Source organism: Octodon degus, unplaced genomic scaffold (assembly GCF_000260255.1).
Source record: "Octodon degus isolate 3935 unplaced genomic scaffold, OctDeg1.0 scaffold00033, whole genome shotgun sequence".
NCBI lineage: Eukaryota > Metazoa > Chordata > Mammalia > Rodentia > Octodontidae > Octodon > Octodon degus.
This window is the reverse complement of record NW_004524609.1, coordinates 14,239,830-14,251,962: the sequence shown is the minus strand read 5'-3', so window position 1 is coordinate 14,251,962 and position 12,133 is coordinate 14,239,830. Positions and strand designations below refer to the sequence as shown.

The 12,133-nt window shown below is 48.8% G+C and overlaps 1 protein-coding gene across 2 annotated transcripts in view; it reads left to right on the top strand.

Annotated features, from left to right (window-relative positions):
• Cd300lb (CD300 molecule like family member b) overlaps window positions 1-8,006 on the top strand; it is a 10,236-nt gene extending 2,230 nt beyond the window's left edge. The window contains exons 1-4 of one of the 2 annotated variants that reach the window (XM_023714038.1): window positions 1,913-1,958; window positions 3,581-3,910; window positions 5,775-5,856; window positions 7,078-8,006. In XM_023714038.1, the coding sequence (XP_023569806.1) occupies window positions 1,925-1,958; window positions 3,581-3,910; window positions 5,775-5,856; window positions 7,078-7,321 (690 nt within the window). In that variant the 5' untranslated portion in view covers window positions 1,913-1,924 and the 3' untranslated portion in view covers window positions 7,322-8,006. Of the gene's footprint in view, window positions 1-1,912; window positions 1,959-3,580; window positions 3,911-5,774; window positions 5,857-7,077 lie in introns of those variants that run through there. The other variant, XM_023714037.1, reaches the window with a different exon arrangement.
• Window positions 8,007-12,133: the final 4,127 nt, after the last annotated feature.

Below are 12,133 nucleotides of genomic sequence, written 5' to 3'. Positions count from 1 at the left end.
TGGGGGATTGAACCGCGGTCCCTGATGCTTTTGCTAAGCTTGTTCTAAGTAGGTGCTTTAGACCACTGAGCCATCTCTCCAGCCCTGCATTTGATTTTAGTTCAGGGAAGTTGCTGGCTTTTAAAAACCCTTCTAGTTTACCTATTTGTTATTTTAAAGATTTTTTTTCTTGCTTGTTTATCCATTAACACCCTCACAAACATTTATACACCATAGAAATGTATAATTTAGAAAGAAATTTCCCCTGCAAAATGTAATCTCAGTGCTAACCACTGTTAAAAGCTTAGAACACATGTTCTTGGATTTTATTTAATGCATGTACTATAGAAAAAAACAGAAATGGATCACATAGTCTGTTACACAACTTTTTAGAACATCTAATAATAGCGTATCTCAGACAACTTTCCTATCGTTGTCTGAAAGTGTGTCTTTCTTTTCTTCAGTGCTGGGGATTGAACATAGGGAGCTCCGCCACTGAGCTATACCTTTTTATGCTTTATTTTAAAATAGGTTCTTGCTAAGTTACCGAGATTGGCCTTGAACTTTCAATCTTCTTGCTTTTGCCTTCCAAGTAGCGGGGGTGACAGCTGTCTGCCACCACACCCAGTTGTCTTTTATTTTTATGCCATGCTGTGGACCATAACTTATTAGATTAATTTCCTGTTAATGTCCTTTGTATTTTTGCGGAACCGGGGATTGAACTCAGGCCCTTGCGTCCACTGAGCCATCTCCCCGGCCCTGTTAATGTCCTTTGAATTCTTCCAGCGATCACTGTTTTTTTTTTTTTTAATATTTATTTATGTGTGTGTGTGTGTGTGTGTGGCCAGCTCAGCCCACCAGGGGGCAGGGCTGGCTGGCATGTGGTGCTGGGGGATTGAACCGCGGTCCCTGTGCTTTGCTGAGCTTGTTCTAAGTAGGTGCTTTAGACCACTGAGCCATCTCACCAGCCCCCAGCGATCACTGTTACAACAGTATTGTCATTAACACCCTACACTGTATTATCAATTGCTGTGGAAACTAGGTAATCCTAGAATTGAAATGATAATGACCGAGATCACAGTGACCTGCTTCTGCTTCTTTTCAAAAACAATCTCCAATTCTGCTGGACAATAAGTAGGATCCAGCTTGCCAAGAAGATATGAAGGCCAAAATGAAGCCTTCTCTTCTAGTGGGGCAGGGCAGGATGGCTGTTGGAAGACCTTGGAAGACCCCAGTGCTCAAAGCCGGTGCCGGGGGTGGGAGACAGACTCAAGGACAGAACCAGCAGAGATGTGGAGCCTGGAAGACAGACGCTGCAGATTTGGAGGCTGTTGCCGTAATCCGCGCACCAGACGAGGTCCTGATCTGTCGACGGGCAGTTGCTGACCAAATACTCTTGGACATACTTCTAAGTCTTGTACCAACCCACACAAGGGAAAAGATAGCGTGACCATTTTATAAATAAGGAAGTAAAAGTTGGACAAGTTAAGTAACTCGCCTGAGGTTTCTAAACTAATCCGTGATAAACGCATCTGCTGTGTGCAAAGCTCCCTTGTGCTCCTTCTGCTCATCTTGCTGTCCCCGCGGCCGGCCGCTGCAGAGGCCCAAAGGAGACTGTCACTCAAGGCGCCCTGATGAGGTACTGGAATCGCCTGCAGAGAGCGCAGGACCCACGAGGATGCCGAGCTCCCCAGGGAGGCTCCGTGGTCTGAAGATCACGAAGCTGGTTCTGCTGACTGGTTACCGTATGAATTCCCCATGGCTGCTGAGACAAATTATCGCCAGTTCAGCAGCTTAGAACAGTAGCAGGTCATGATCTTACTGTTCTGAAGATCAAGAGTCTGGCATGATCTTCCTGGTCCCAGGTCGAGTTTGCTGCTATGGAGGCTGGAAGGGCCAATCTTCTTCTTGGCCTTTTCCAGAAGCCTTTTGCTTTCCTTGGCCCATGGCCCCTCCTCCATGTTCAAAGTCCGCAATAGGTCAGCATCAACCTAACTCTTCTAACTCTTTCACTTGTTAGGACCCACTGGGTAATAAGGACCATCTACTCACTTTCTTTCTCTCTGTATTTTAGGGAAGAGTCTACAGGGTTTTCAGGTCTCACTACTAGATCAGACTCATAGTGATCCACCTGTTTACAGCTTCCCAAGTGCTGGGATTACAGGCGCACACCACCGTGCCCAGTCTCAATTGCCATCTCAGTGAGCCCCGGAGGTGGGGCAGTCACTGCAGGCTGGGATTGAACCCTGACCCCTGTGCCTGCTTGCAGGTGCTTTAATCTGCTGAGCTATTCAAGCGGCTTCTACTCACTTCCTTATCTTTAATTACATCTGCTTATTCTCTTTTACCCTGTGAAGGACATATTGTATATTCTGAATATTGGGATATCAACATCTTTTTTTTTTTTTTTTTTTTAATTTTGGTGGAACCAGGGATTGAACTCAGGCCCTTGCACTTGCCAGGGAAGCACTTATTCTGCTGAGCCATCTCCCTGGCCCAAGGATATCAACATCTGAGGGAGTGTTATCCTGCTGACCACATGCTAACCTCAAGTAAACAGGAATAGTGCAGGGAGAAGGCCCAAGCTGTGAGGATGTGGCACTGGCCTGGTGCTTCAGACCTGTTCTACCTCAGAGACTCCTAGCCTAGGCCTCAGAGAGGAGATAGAAGAATCGGTGGGCTGGGAGAGGCACCATCTTCAGTTCTGTGCCTACAAGCTAGGGAGAGATATCTGGTATGTACACACATATGTGGTGGGCGGCAGCAGAGGGCAGAATTGGAGTTATGAGAATGGATTTGGGGGACCCAGGGTCTACGCAACAATGGAAGCCCTGAAAATGGAGGGAATCCCTCTCTAGGGATGCAAGTGAAGCAAGCTGAAGGCTGAAAGGGGTCCCTGAGCTTCCCCGTGGCACAAGCAGCCAGCTTGCACTGACTCTTACTGTTGCACAAGAGTAGGTTGTGGACTTCTCAGTGTGGCCAACGACAACACCCCAATAACCTGCCACCAGCCACGATGGAAACATTTATACCACAGAAATTGGCAAAAAGTGCCAGGTGTGGCGGTGCACGCCTGTAATCCCAGTACTTGGGAGGGGAGGCTGAGGCAAGAAGATTGCAGCAAATTTGAGGCCAGGGTAGGCTATGTAACAAGTTCAAGCCCCGCCTGAACTATATAGCGAGATCTTGTCTCAAAAAGAAAAAGGAAATTGGCAAAATGTCTCCAGAGGATTATGAATCACAGAAAGCTGAAATATTTACTAAAACAGCACAGGCCAAAAGATTTAAAGAGAGAGAAAGAGCAGAGAGAATTGGTTGAAGCTTCTGGGGCTGAGGCGACAGAGAAGGAAGAGACCAGATAAGCATAATAGTAAGAGAACAAGAAAAGGGTGACAGGAAATCAGAAGTGTCACAGGCCTAGAGAGAGGAAGTATGGGGAGTCTGGGCATCTCGCTGGGGGTTCAGGAGGCTGCATCTCTGAGGAAATGGGTACAGGAAGCCAGGTGTGTCGGGGTGGGTGGGGTCACTGGGACCCTCATCCAACCTCTGGACCCCGAGCTGGCTCAGGGTGACAGGAAATGTACGTGGTTCCTTTTTCCAGGCTGCTTCTCCCTCCAAGGCCCAGAGTCTGTGAGAGGCTCTGAGGGTGGGTCTGTGACTGTGCGCTGTCGCTACAAACCAAGATGGAAGATTTACAACAAGTGGTGGTGTCGAGGAGCGAAATGGCATGCGTGCACAATCCTTGTTAAGACAAGGGGGTCAGAGCAAGAAGAGAAGAGCGGCCGGGTATCCATCAGGGACAATCAGAGAGACTGGTCATTCGAGGTGACCATGAAGGAGCTCAGGCAAGATGATGCGGACACTTACTGGTGTGGGATTGAGAAAACTTTAACTGATGATGGGACACCAGTTAAAGTGACCGTTGACCCTGGTAAGAGCTTTCTCATCTTCACTATGAGGCCCTGGTGCTTAGGGCTGGAGGGAAGCCACCAGCAGCCTAGGCTGAAAAGCAGGCAAGCAGACAGACAGACGGGAGAGGCTGGAGAGTGGCAAGGAAGAGCAGCAGTGCAGCACGGCTGTCCTCTTCTCTGAGGTCCCCCAAGGTATCCAGCTGCCACAGGGCACGGCTGGTGGATCTCAGGATAGGGACAGGGCATGGACCTCTCTATCAGCAACCCGTGGCCCAGCGCCACTGTTTTGGAGCTGCACAGCCCCAGTGGCCTCATTCTCCCGTGGGAGCCCAGAGTGGGCCTTGAGGAGGGTCCTAAGCATCAGTCTCAACCCGGGGCAGTGGGGAGCTGGGACAGAGGATCTGGTGTTGACCCCAGCCCTGCCCAACCCAGAGTACTGCTGAGCATTCTGCAGTGTCCCTCCCTTCTGGGTCCCCTCTGTAACTCTCTGGCTGCAAAAGAGTGAGGACAGGGTGAAGACCCAGGGAGGTGTTCAACAAGCTGGCAAGGGGGCTTCCCTTGCAAGTCCACAGCTGGGAGCTCTTGGGCTGCCTGGCACCACCGTAGTGCCTCAGACCTCCAAGGGTCTCCAGGGTCCTCCTGCTGGGACTGGGCGCTGAGAATAAGCCGCTCTGCTCTTCCCTAGCTCACGGGTGCTCAGCCATCCTCAGCCCCATGTGGCCTGTGGTGATGGGCACATAGATGGTGTCGGCTTTCAAATAAACCTGGGTGTTGTTAGAGGTGAGACCAGTGAGGGACACACGGGGTGCCCCTGGGTGGAGCGAGTCCAGAAAAGGCCCCCTACGCAAGACTTTCCCAGATCTACCATGTAGGGGAAGTTCAAAACGTCTACAGGACAGGAAGGGGATTGGGTAAGACATGTGGGCAAATGACAGAGAAGCAAAAGAACATGCCCAGAATATATGAAGCTTCAAGGAGAAAGTATTTAGGGGTCTAGTGGGGCCCATGGGACCGCCAGCCCATATAGCAATCACGGACCTCCACAGCAGCTGTTAGGACTAGAATAACAGTATCTGGAGCTCAGCTGGTGGCTCCTGGAGGGATGGCAGCTGGGAACATTTGAGCAAAGAGCTTCTCCAGGCCCAGGACTAAAGTAAAGAGTAGTGACAAACCAGGTGTGGTGGGAAATGCCTGCAATCCCAGCCCCCTGGGAGGCTGAGGCAGGAGGATCACAAGTGCAAGGTAAGCCTAAGCAAGTTAATAATTTAGTCAGAACTTGTCCCAATATTTAAAAAAGGCTGGAGCTATACTTTAGCAACAAAGTTCTGGGTTCAATCCCCGGTAATGAAAAGCAAAACACATCAGGAATGCTCGAGGCCATGAGGGTCGCAGGAATCTATGACAAAAACTGCTCACTGTAAATCATCTCCTGCAAAATGTTTCATTCCTCAGAGTCATTCGTAATTTAATGGGACATGGCCCTCTCTGCTCACTAGCTTTCCTCCCGGAGCACCATAACCACCAAGCACCCCATTTCTAGAACATTCTTTTCTTGAGCCCAGTCTGGGTTCCACATGAGTCAAAAGGACCAGAGATTATATTTTCCCCAACAGTAAAGGGAAATAGACTATGAATAAATGATGGTGATTCTTTTCTATTTAATATTTTATTTCTCTTTACACACCTGAAAATGCTGGGGGCAGGGGGAAAATGACTGTGTGTTGGGTGTCAGGTGACTCAATAGAAGTCCAAGGAACTGTATTTGAAGAGGTGAAGGTTTTCAGTCCAGAGCAGAGGGCATCTCCTGGGCTGGGGTTGTATCAGAGCCATGAATGGACCCCTGGTCTATCCCAATAACCTGTGACCAGCTCTGCTTGTGTCCAGTGGGAACCGTCACCATGTCCTCCAAACCCCTGGATGGACCTAGCAACGAGAGCAGCATTGAAGTGTCCTTGTCCTACACAAGGTAAGGCCTGAGCTCTTCCCTCCTGTGCCATCTCACGTGGCCACGTTCTCCTGCCCTTCTCCTGGGTTTCTTCCAAGGGAAATCCAAGCCTGAGGACTCTGCCTGTCTGTCTCCAGAGCCAGCACTTGTTACAGCCAAAGTGAAAGCCCCAAGCCCATCCTCCACCCGAGTCCTCATCCTCCACCTCCCCATGTAGCCCTCACCAGGAAAGCCCTCTGCAGAGCTCCCCTCTCTAAGTATCACCACATTCGGTGGCCAACAGAAAAGCATGGTGCCGAGGAGGTAAGGTACCGATCTCCATGATGCAGGACATCACAGGACCCAGAGCAGAGAGAGTGGATTTGTGAACATGAAGCTGGCATTTGGCGTCAAAAGCAGGAAAACATGGCCTGCCTGAGGTGGCCTCCAGGTTTCAACTGGGCTGAAATGTGTGAGATGTGACGGAAAAATACAATGTGTGTTTGTTTACATTTTTAAAAATTTAGTCCAGCAAAAGATGCAGTGTTATTAATCCCTTTCAAAATACTCCTGCTCGCTTAGGACGCACTGATCCCACTGTTCTTGCCACTTTCTGAAGCAGTTCTGAAATTCCTCTTTCTTGGGTGTCTTATGCTTTCATGTCTGCCTTAGTGTGGTGAATAGATGCAAAATAGTTCTCTTTCATGGCCATTCTGACTTTGGGGGAGAGAGACAGAAGTCACAGGGTGGCAGATCAGGTGACCAGCGTGGATGAGGACCCACTGTTGTGGGTTTTACAAGCCTGCCTTTCCACTGGAATGCCACATGGCAGCTGCATTCATCATATTTTTTAAATCACAATTTGTGAAGATGTCCACGTAAAAATGACTTCCAGCATGGTTTTCCAAAGTGGCAAGAACGGTGCGCAAGTGTGTTTGAAGTGCAGGGCATCAATGCCAGTGTATCTTTTACTTTAGGAATTTTTTTTTTTTTTTAGCTGAGCATTCACTGCAGTTTTAGAGCTCCCTTGAGCTTTGGCAAAGGGAAGTCCCAGAAATAAAATTAGAAAGGAAGAAGTAGCCATGCGAGACCAGCCGAGATTCTATCTGAGGAGCCCCCAGGGTTGGACCACGAGGAAGATTCCTAGGAGGTCTTCAGAGTGGGGCGGTGGGTGCAGGGTCTCCAACTGCTCCAGCTGGGTCTCCGCCCTGCAGCGGCTGAGGACAGGGAGGCGCCTGGGCCTGATGGCTGTTCCTCTCACAGGACCCACTACCTACTCCTGGCGTTTGTGAAGGTGCCCATCTTGCTTGCTTTGGTTGGTGTTGTCCTCTGGATGAAGGAATCCCAGAGAGTTCCCAAGGAGCAGTGGGGACACCCTCTTTGTAAGAATTTGAACTCTGAACTTCTGACCAAAGACATTAGAGAGATGGATGTGCACAGACTTCCCACCCTGGACCCTGTTTCTGACAGAGAGGAGGGCTGTGGAATAAATGTCGTCGTACCCTGAGGGCACAGTGACACGCTGGGCCACAAGGAGCTGACTAGAAATCCTCCCTGCTCTGCACAGCCTGGCGAAGTCGGAGGCGTCATCAGTCCCGGCAGCACCAGCAGCCTGCTCCTCCTCCTTCAGATAGCAGTCAGCCCCCACCAGGGGCAGCGCACGGCCAGGGGTCGCTGGGATGGAGCCCGGCCTTGCCTGGCCACACCCTCTGCTGGGAAAACTCAAGCAGAGGGTGAGATGGAAGCGCAGAGGAGAGGCGGAAGGACTGCCTGCCACCCTCCCTGCCCGAGGGCCTGAAATAGGATTTTTAAAAATAATTTTTTCCCTAAACTAGTCTGGGGCTTGATGGCTCATGGCCACGAGTCTCTGACGGAGGCATGATCCTCCTCCAGGGGCTGGTTCTGTGGTGAGTTCCTGGTTCTGAGGAACGAGTTTGGGCGTCCCCTTCTCCAGGAAGGACGAGGCCCTGAGTCTACATTGCTGGAGCAATGGCTCCCTCCCCTGCCTTTCTCTTCCTTCCCTCTCTCCTCAGAGTTGACTTGAACCCCTCCCCTCTGCATAGCTTCGGGGACTTCTCCTCCAGGTCCCCACTGAACCTTGGGTACCCCCTCAAGTTGGGGAGCTGGACAGTGAAAATCACCCCAGGGGAATGATACTGTTTCTTTAAAAAAAAATTTTTTTTTTTAATAATTCAATGAAGGGCTGGCCAAATAGCTAAGCAGATTAAAGTGCCTGTAATCAGGCACAGCGGCCCCGGGGTTCAATCCCAGGCCTGCTGTGCTGGCCCCGCCCCCGGGATGGGCTGAGAAGACAATTGAGACTGGGCGTGGTGGCGCGGGTCTGTAATCCCAGCTCTGGGGAGGCTGTAAACAGACGGATCACTGCGAGTCTGATTTAGTAGTGAGACCCTGAACACCCTGTAGACCCTTCCCGAAAATAAAAAAAAATTCAATGAATTAAAATATCTGAGAGAAGAGATGCCTGTCATGCCTCATCTGCAGCTGTAATACTCTTGGAATATGTCTCTTGGGGCCATGAGGGCCAGAGACCTTCACTGCAAAGGAGCTTGTCCTCGTGTGAGGGGAAGCAGGCCCACTGAGCTGTGTCCCCAACACTCAAGCACAAACCTCCCCCTGAGCTGACAGGTTTGGTGAGTTCCCTAAGCCCACCCTGCCCTTTGTCACTACAGTGATGGGCAGCAAGGGCCGGTATAACAACAGGGCTGGGGAAATAGCTCAGAACAATAAGCACTTGCCTGGCAAGAGCAGGGTCCTGAGTCCTTAGTTCAATACCTGGTACCAGAAAAACAAACAAAAAAACCAGGGACCAAGAGAGGGCTCTCCTGTCCCCAGCTTGGGGTCTGGAGCCTGCCCTCCTCACTGGGACTCTGTGATGCCCTCTTGTCTTCAGTCAAGTGAGTTTTCTCTGAGTATGAGTTTGGAGTGGTGCTTTGGTGTAAGGCTCCGGCCAGTGATCAGCCCAGAAGGAGAGAGAGGAAGCCTGGATAAAGCTTTTGGGTCAGTCTGTTGGGGGCGAGGGCCTACCGTCCACTGCTGCAGATACCTCCCCTGCAACCAGCCTCCTGGGGCCAGCTGCCTGGAGATCCAGGGATGCATGGGTGACAAGGTGGCTCTGAGAGGTGCCACCCTCTCGGGAGGGTGAGGGGCCCTAACATTTCTGATTGAGTAACCAGGGAATCCCCACTCCCTTAGAAAGCAGTCAGCTGGGTTCTACTCCTATCATGGGCAGCTAAGTTAGGTAGAAATTAATATATATACAGTCAGAGATGGAGTTGAGGAAGCCAGCACAAGAAACAGAGACATCGCTCTGAAGAGAGCCAGACCTCGGACATAATAACTGTGCCTGCTAGGTAAAACAGCAACCTGCGATTGGGCTGCAGTCGGCACCACCTGGTCCATGGACCCAGAGAAGCGTCGGGCGCTTGGGTGGGTGGCCAGAACATCAGGACCCATAAGCCCCTTCCTTTGCAAAAATGTCTGCATTCTTTCCGTGTACTCTTGCTACGTGACTCATTTCCCTGTTGGATCAATATTAGTTAAGTGACTGTGTAGTACTCGTAATCCTGTAAGTTGATTGTGGTCTGAGTGACGTTGTCCCCACATTGTAACTTCGCTAAATAAATTACCCTGACAGAGGGCCTTGGTGGACACCCTCTTGACCTCTTCTTGCAATGGCAAAAACACAGAAACAACCCCCTGGGAGCAGCCGTGGTCCCAGAGCTGGCAGCGGGCAACTGTCTACCTGCACACCTCCCCACCCCTGGCACACACTTCTGGGAAGTACCTTGGAGTTCCCAGGAGAGCTGACGGACAAAGCTTGCTCGCAAGCCCCTCTCCTGGGCAGAGAAAACGCAGAAATCAATGAGCAGCACTTGGGCCTGCTTTGTTCAACCAACATGCTTCCATTAGCAGCAGGGGCCGAGGCCGCATGCCTTAAATAGCTGCAGACTAGAATCTAAAGTTAGCAAAGGAAGAGCAGGGCAGATTGTAGAACTGACTTTCCCATGGTCCCCTCCCCACAGGCCTTAGTACACGCGCGCGCACACACACACACACACACACACACACACACACACAGCACAGGGTGTGCCCATGAAGGGGTAGGGAAATAGCAGCAGCAGCAACAGCCAGAAAGGTAATAGTAGTGAGGGTCCCAACCAGGCCTAGGACCCAAGGTCTTTGTATTTTTTTCAGTGATGGAGATTGAGCCCAGGGCCTCAAACCTGGTAGGCAAGCACTCTACCACTGAGCTATGCTCCCAGCCCCTTTTACCTTATTTTGAGACAAGGTCTTGCTAAGTTGCCCAGAGTACCTCCCATCTCACCACCCTCCTTCCTCAGCCTCCTGAATAGCTGGGATTACAGGTGTCTGCCCCCATGCTCAGCTCTTCTTTTACCTATAGTAAAAAGAATGAACAAACATGGGGAGAAATGTCTGTAATCCTGGCTGTTCATTTTATTTCTTGGGTTATAGGAATTCTCTGTGTATTCCAGAGGTAATCCCTTATCAGATATAGAATCTGCAAATATTTTATCTATTCTATGGATTGCCTTTTTCTTTTCTTTTAATGTATTTGGTTGTTACAGGGTCTTGCTATGCAGCTTGGACTCATAGTGATCCTCTTGTTTTCAGCCTCCCCAGTGCTGGGATTACAGGTGTATGCCACTGTGCCCCAACTCTGTGGCTGGCTCAGCCTGCCCGGGGGTGGGGCTGGCACGGCATGCGGTGCTAGGGATTGAACCACGGTCCCTGCGCTTACATAGGCTTGCCTAAGCAGGCGCTTTAGTCCACTGAACTCTCTCACTGGCCCTGGGTTGCCTTTTATAAGGTTTTTTTTTTTTTTTTTTTTTTTTTTGCTCCGAATGCCCTCATGGCTGGTTTGGCTGGCTGGAGAGTTGTGGGGATCGAACTACAGCAACCTGAGGCTGACAGCTTTGTGGAAGCAGCCACTTAAACAACTGAGCTAAGGCCAGGCCCCTCTGGGTTGCCTTTTAATACACCAGATTAAAGGGTTTTTTTCACAAAGTACCATGTGTTCATTTTGCTTTTGTTACCCCTAATGTTGCTGTCATATCCAAGAAATCATTGCAAAATATAAAGCTGTGAAGATTTTGTTTTCTGATGTCTTCTCCACGACCTCATAGTTTTAGGTCTTGCCTTAGGTCTTTGATCAATTTGAGTTAATTTTGTACATGGTATCAGTAAGAGCCCAATGTCATTGTTTTGTGTGTGGTCATATATTGGAATCGTTTCCCACTTACACAGTTGTAATCTTTGGTCCACTGTTTAACTGAGGAGATCCTGTAAGTATTTTGGTTCTAAGTGACGTCTCAGAGCTTCTCACTTTTTTTTTAAATTAAAATAAAAATGAACATTTACTACATACATTCTTAAGAGAATATTATCTTTTTTATTAATTTCATTGAGAAAGAAATAGAAATGAAACAATTTCAAAACAGGTTAGTAGGACAGTTATAATAATTAATACATTGCATATTGTTGTCATTGTAGCAGTTATTCATAGTACAAGATGCAGACATGATATCTTGTCTAAACACTATTAGTACAAATCTTTCTTCTCATTGGACTAAGAGAAAGTAGCTGTATATCTATCATATCTTGTATATACAGATATATATATATATATTTTTTTTTTTTCACTACAAAATGGTCCTTCCTTTATATCCCCCTTTTTTGTTAGTTTTATCACAGATGGGTATTCCATTGCCGTTCAAATATTGTAGGCACATAAATTCAGCAATGTAATCCAATATGGAGCCTGGGGATATAGCTCAGTAGAATAAGCACTTGCCTGGCAAGCACAGGGTCCTGAGTTCAATCCCCAGTACCGGGGGAAAAAAAAAAAGTAGTCCAATATAGTCCAGTAGTCCATAATAGTAGTGGGTTAACCACAGGACTGTCATTGTCAGAAGTTGTTGACTTGAGTCTTTTTTTTAAAGATTTTTTTTTAATTTTTTTTTTTTTTTTAATGTGTGTGTGTGGCCAGCTCAGCCCACCAGGGGGGCGGGGCTGGCTGGCATGTGGTGCTAGGGGATTGAACCTCGGTCCCTGTGTTTGCTAAGCTTGTTCTAAGCAGGTGCTTTAAACCACTGAGCTATTTCACCAGCCCCTTGACTTGAGTCTTTTACAGCTCTGGCTTTACTGTTTATACCTCGTGTTTATACTTTTCTGCTGGATGGATAAGACCTAGATAACGCAAGACCTATATAACCAGAAATGTAATTTCTTTTTTTTTTATTTTATTTTATTTTATTTTATTTATTTGAGAGACAGAGAG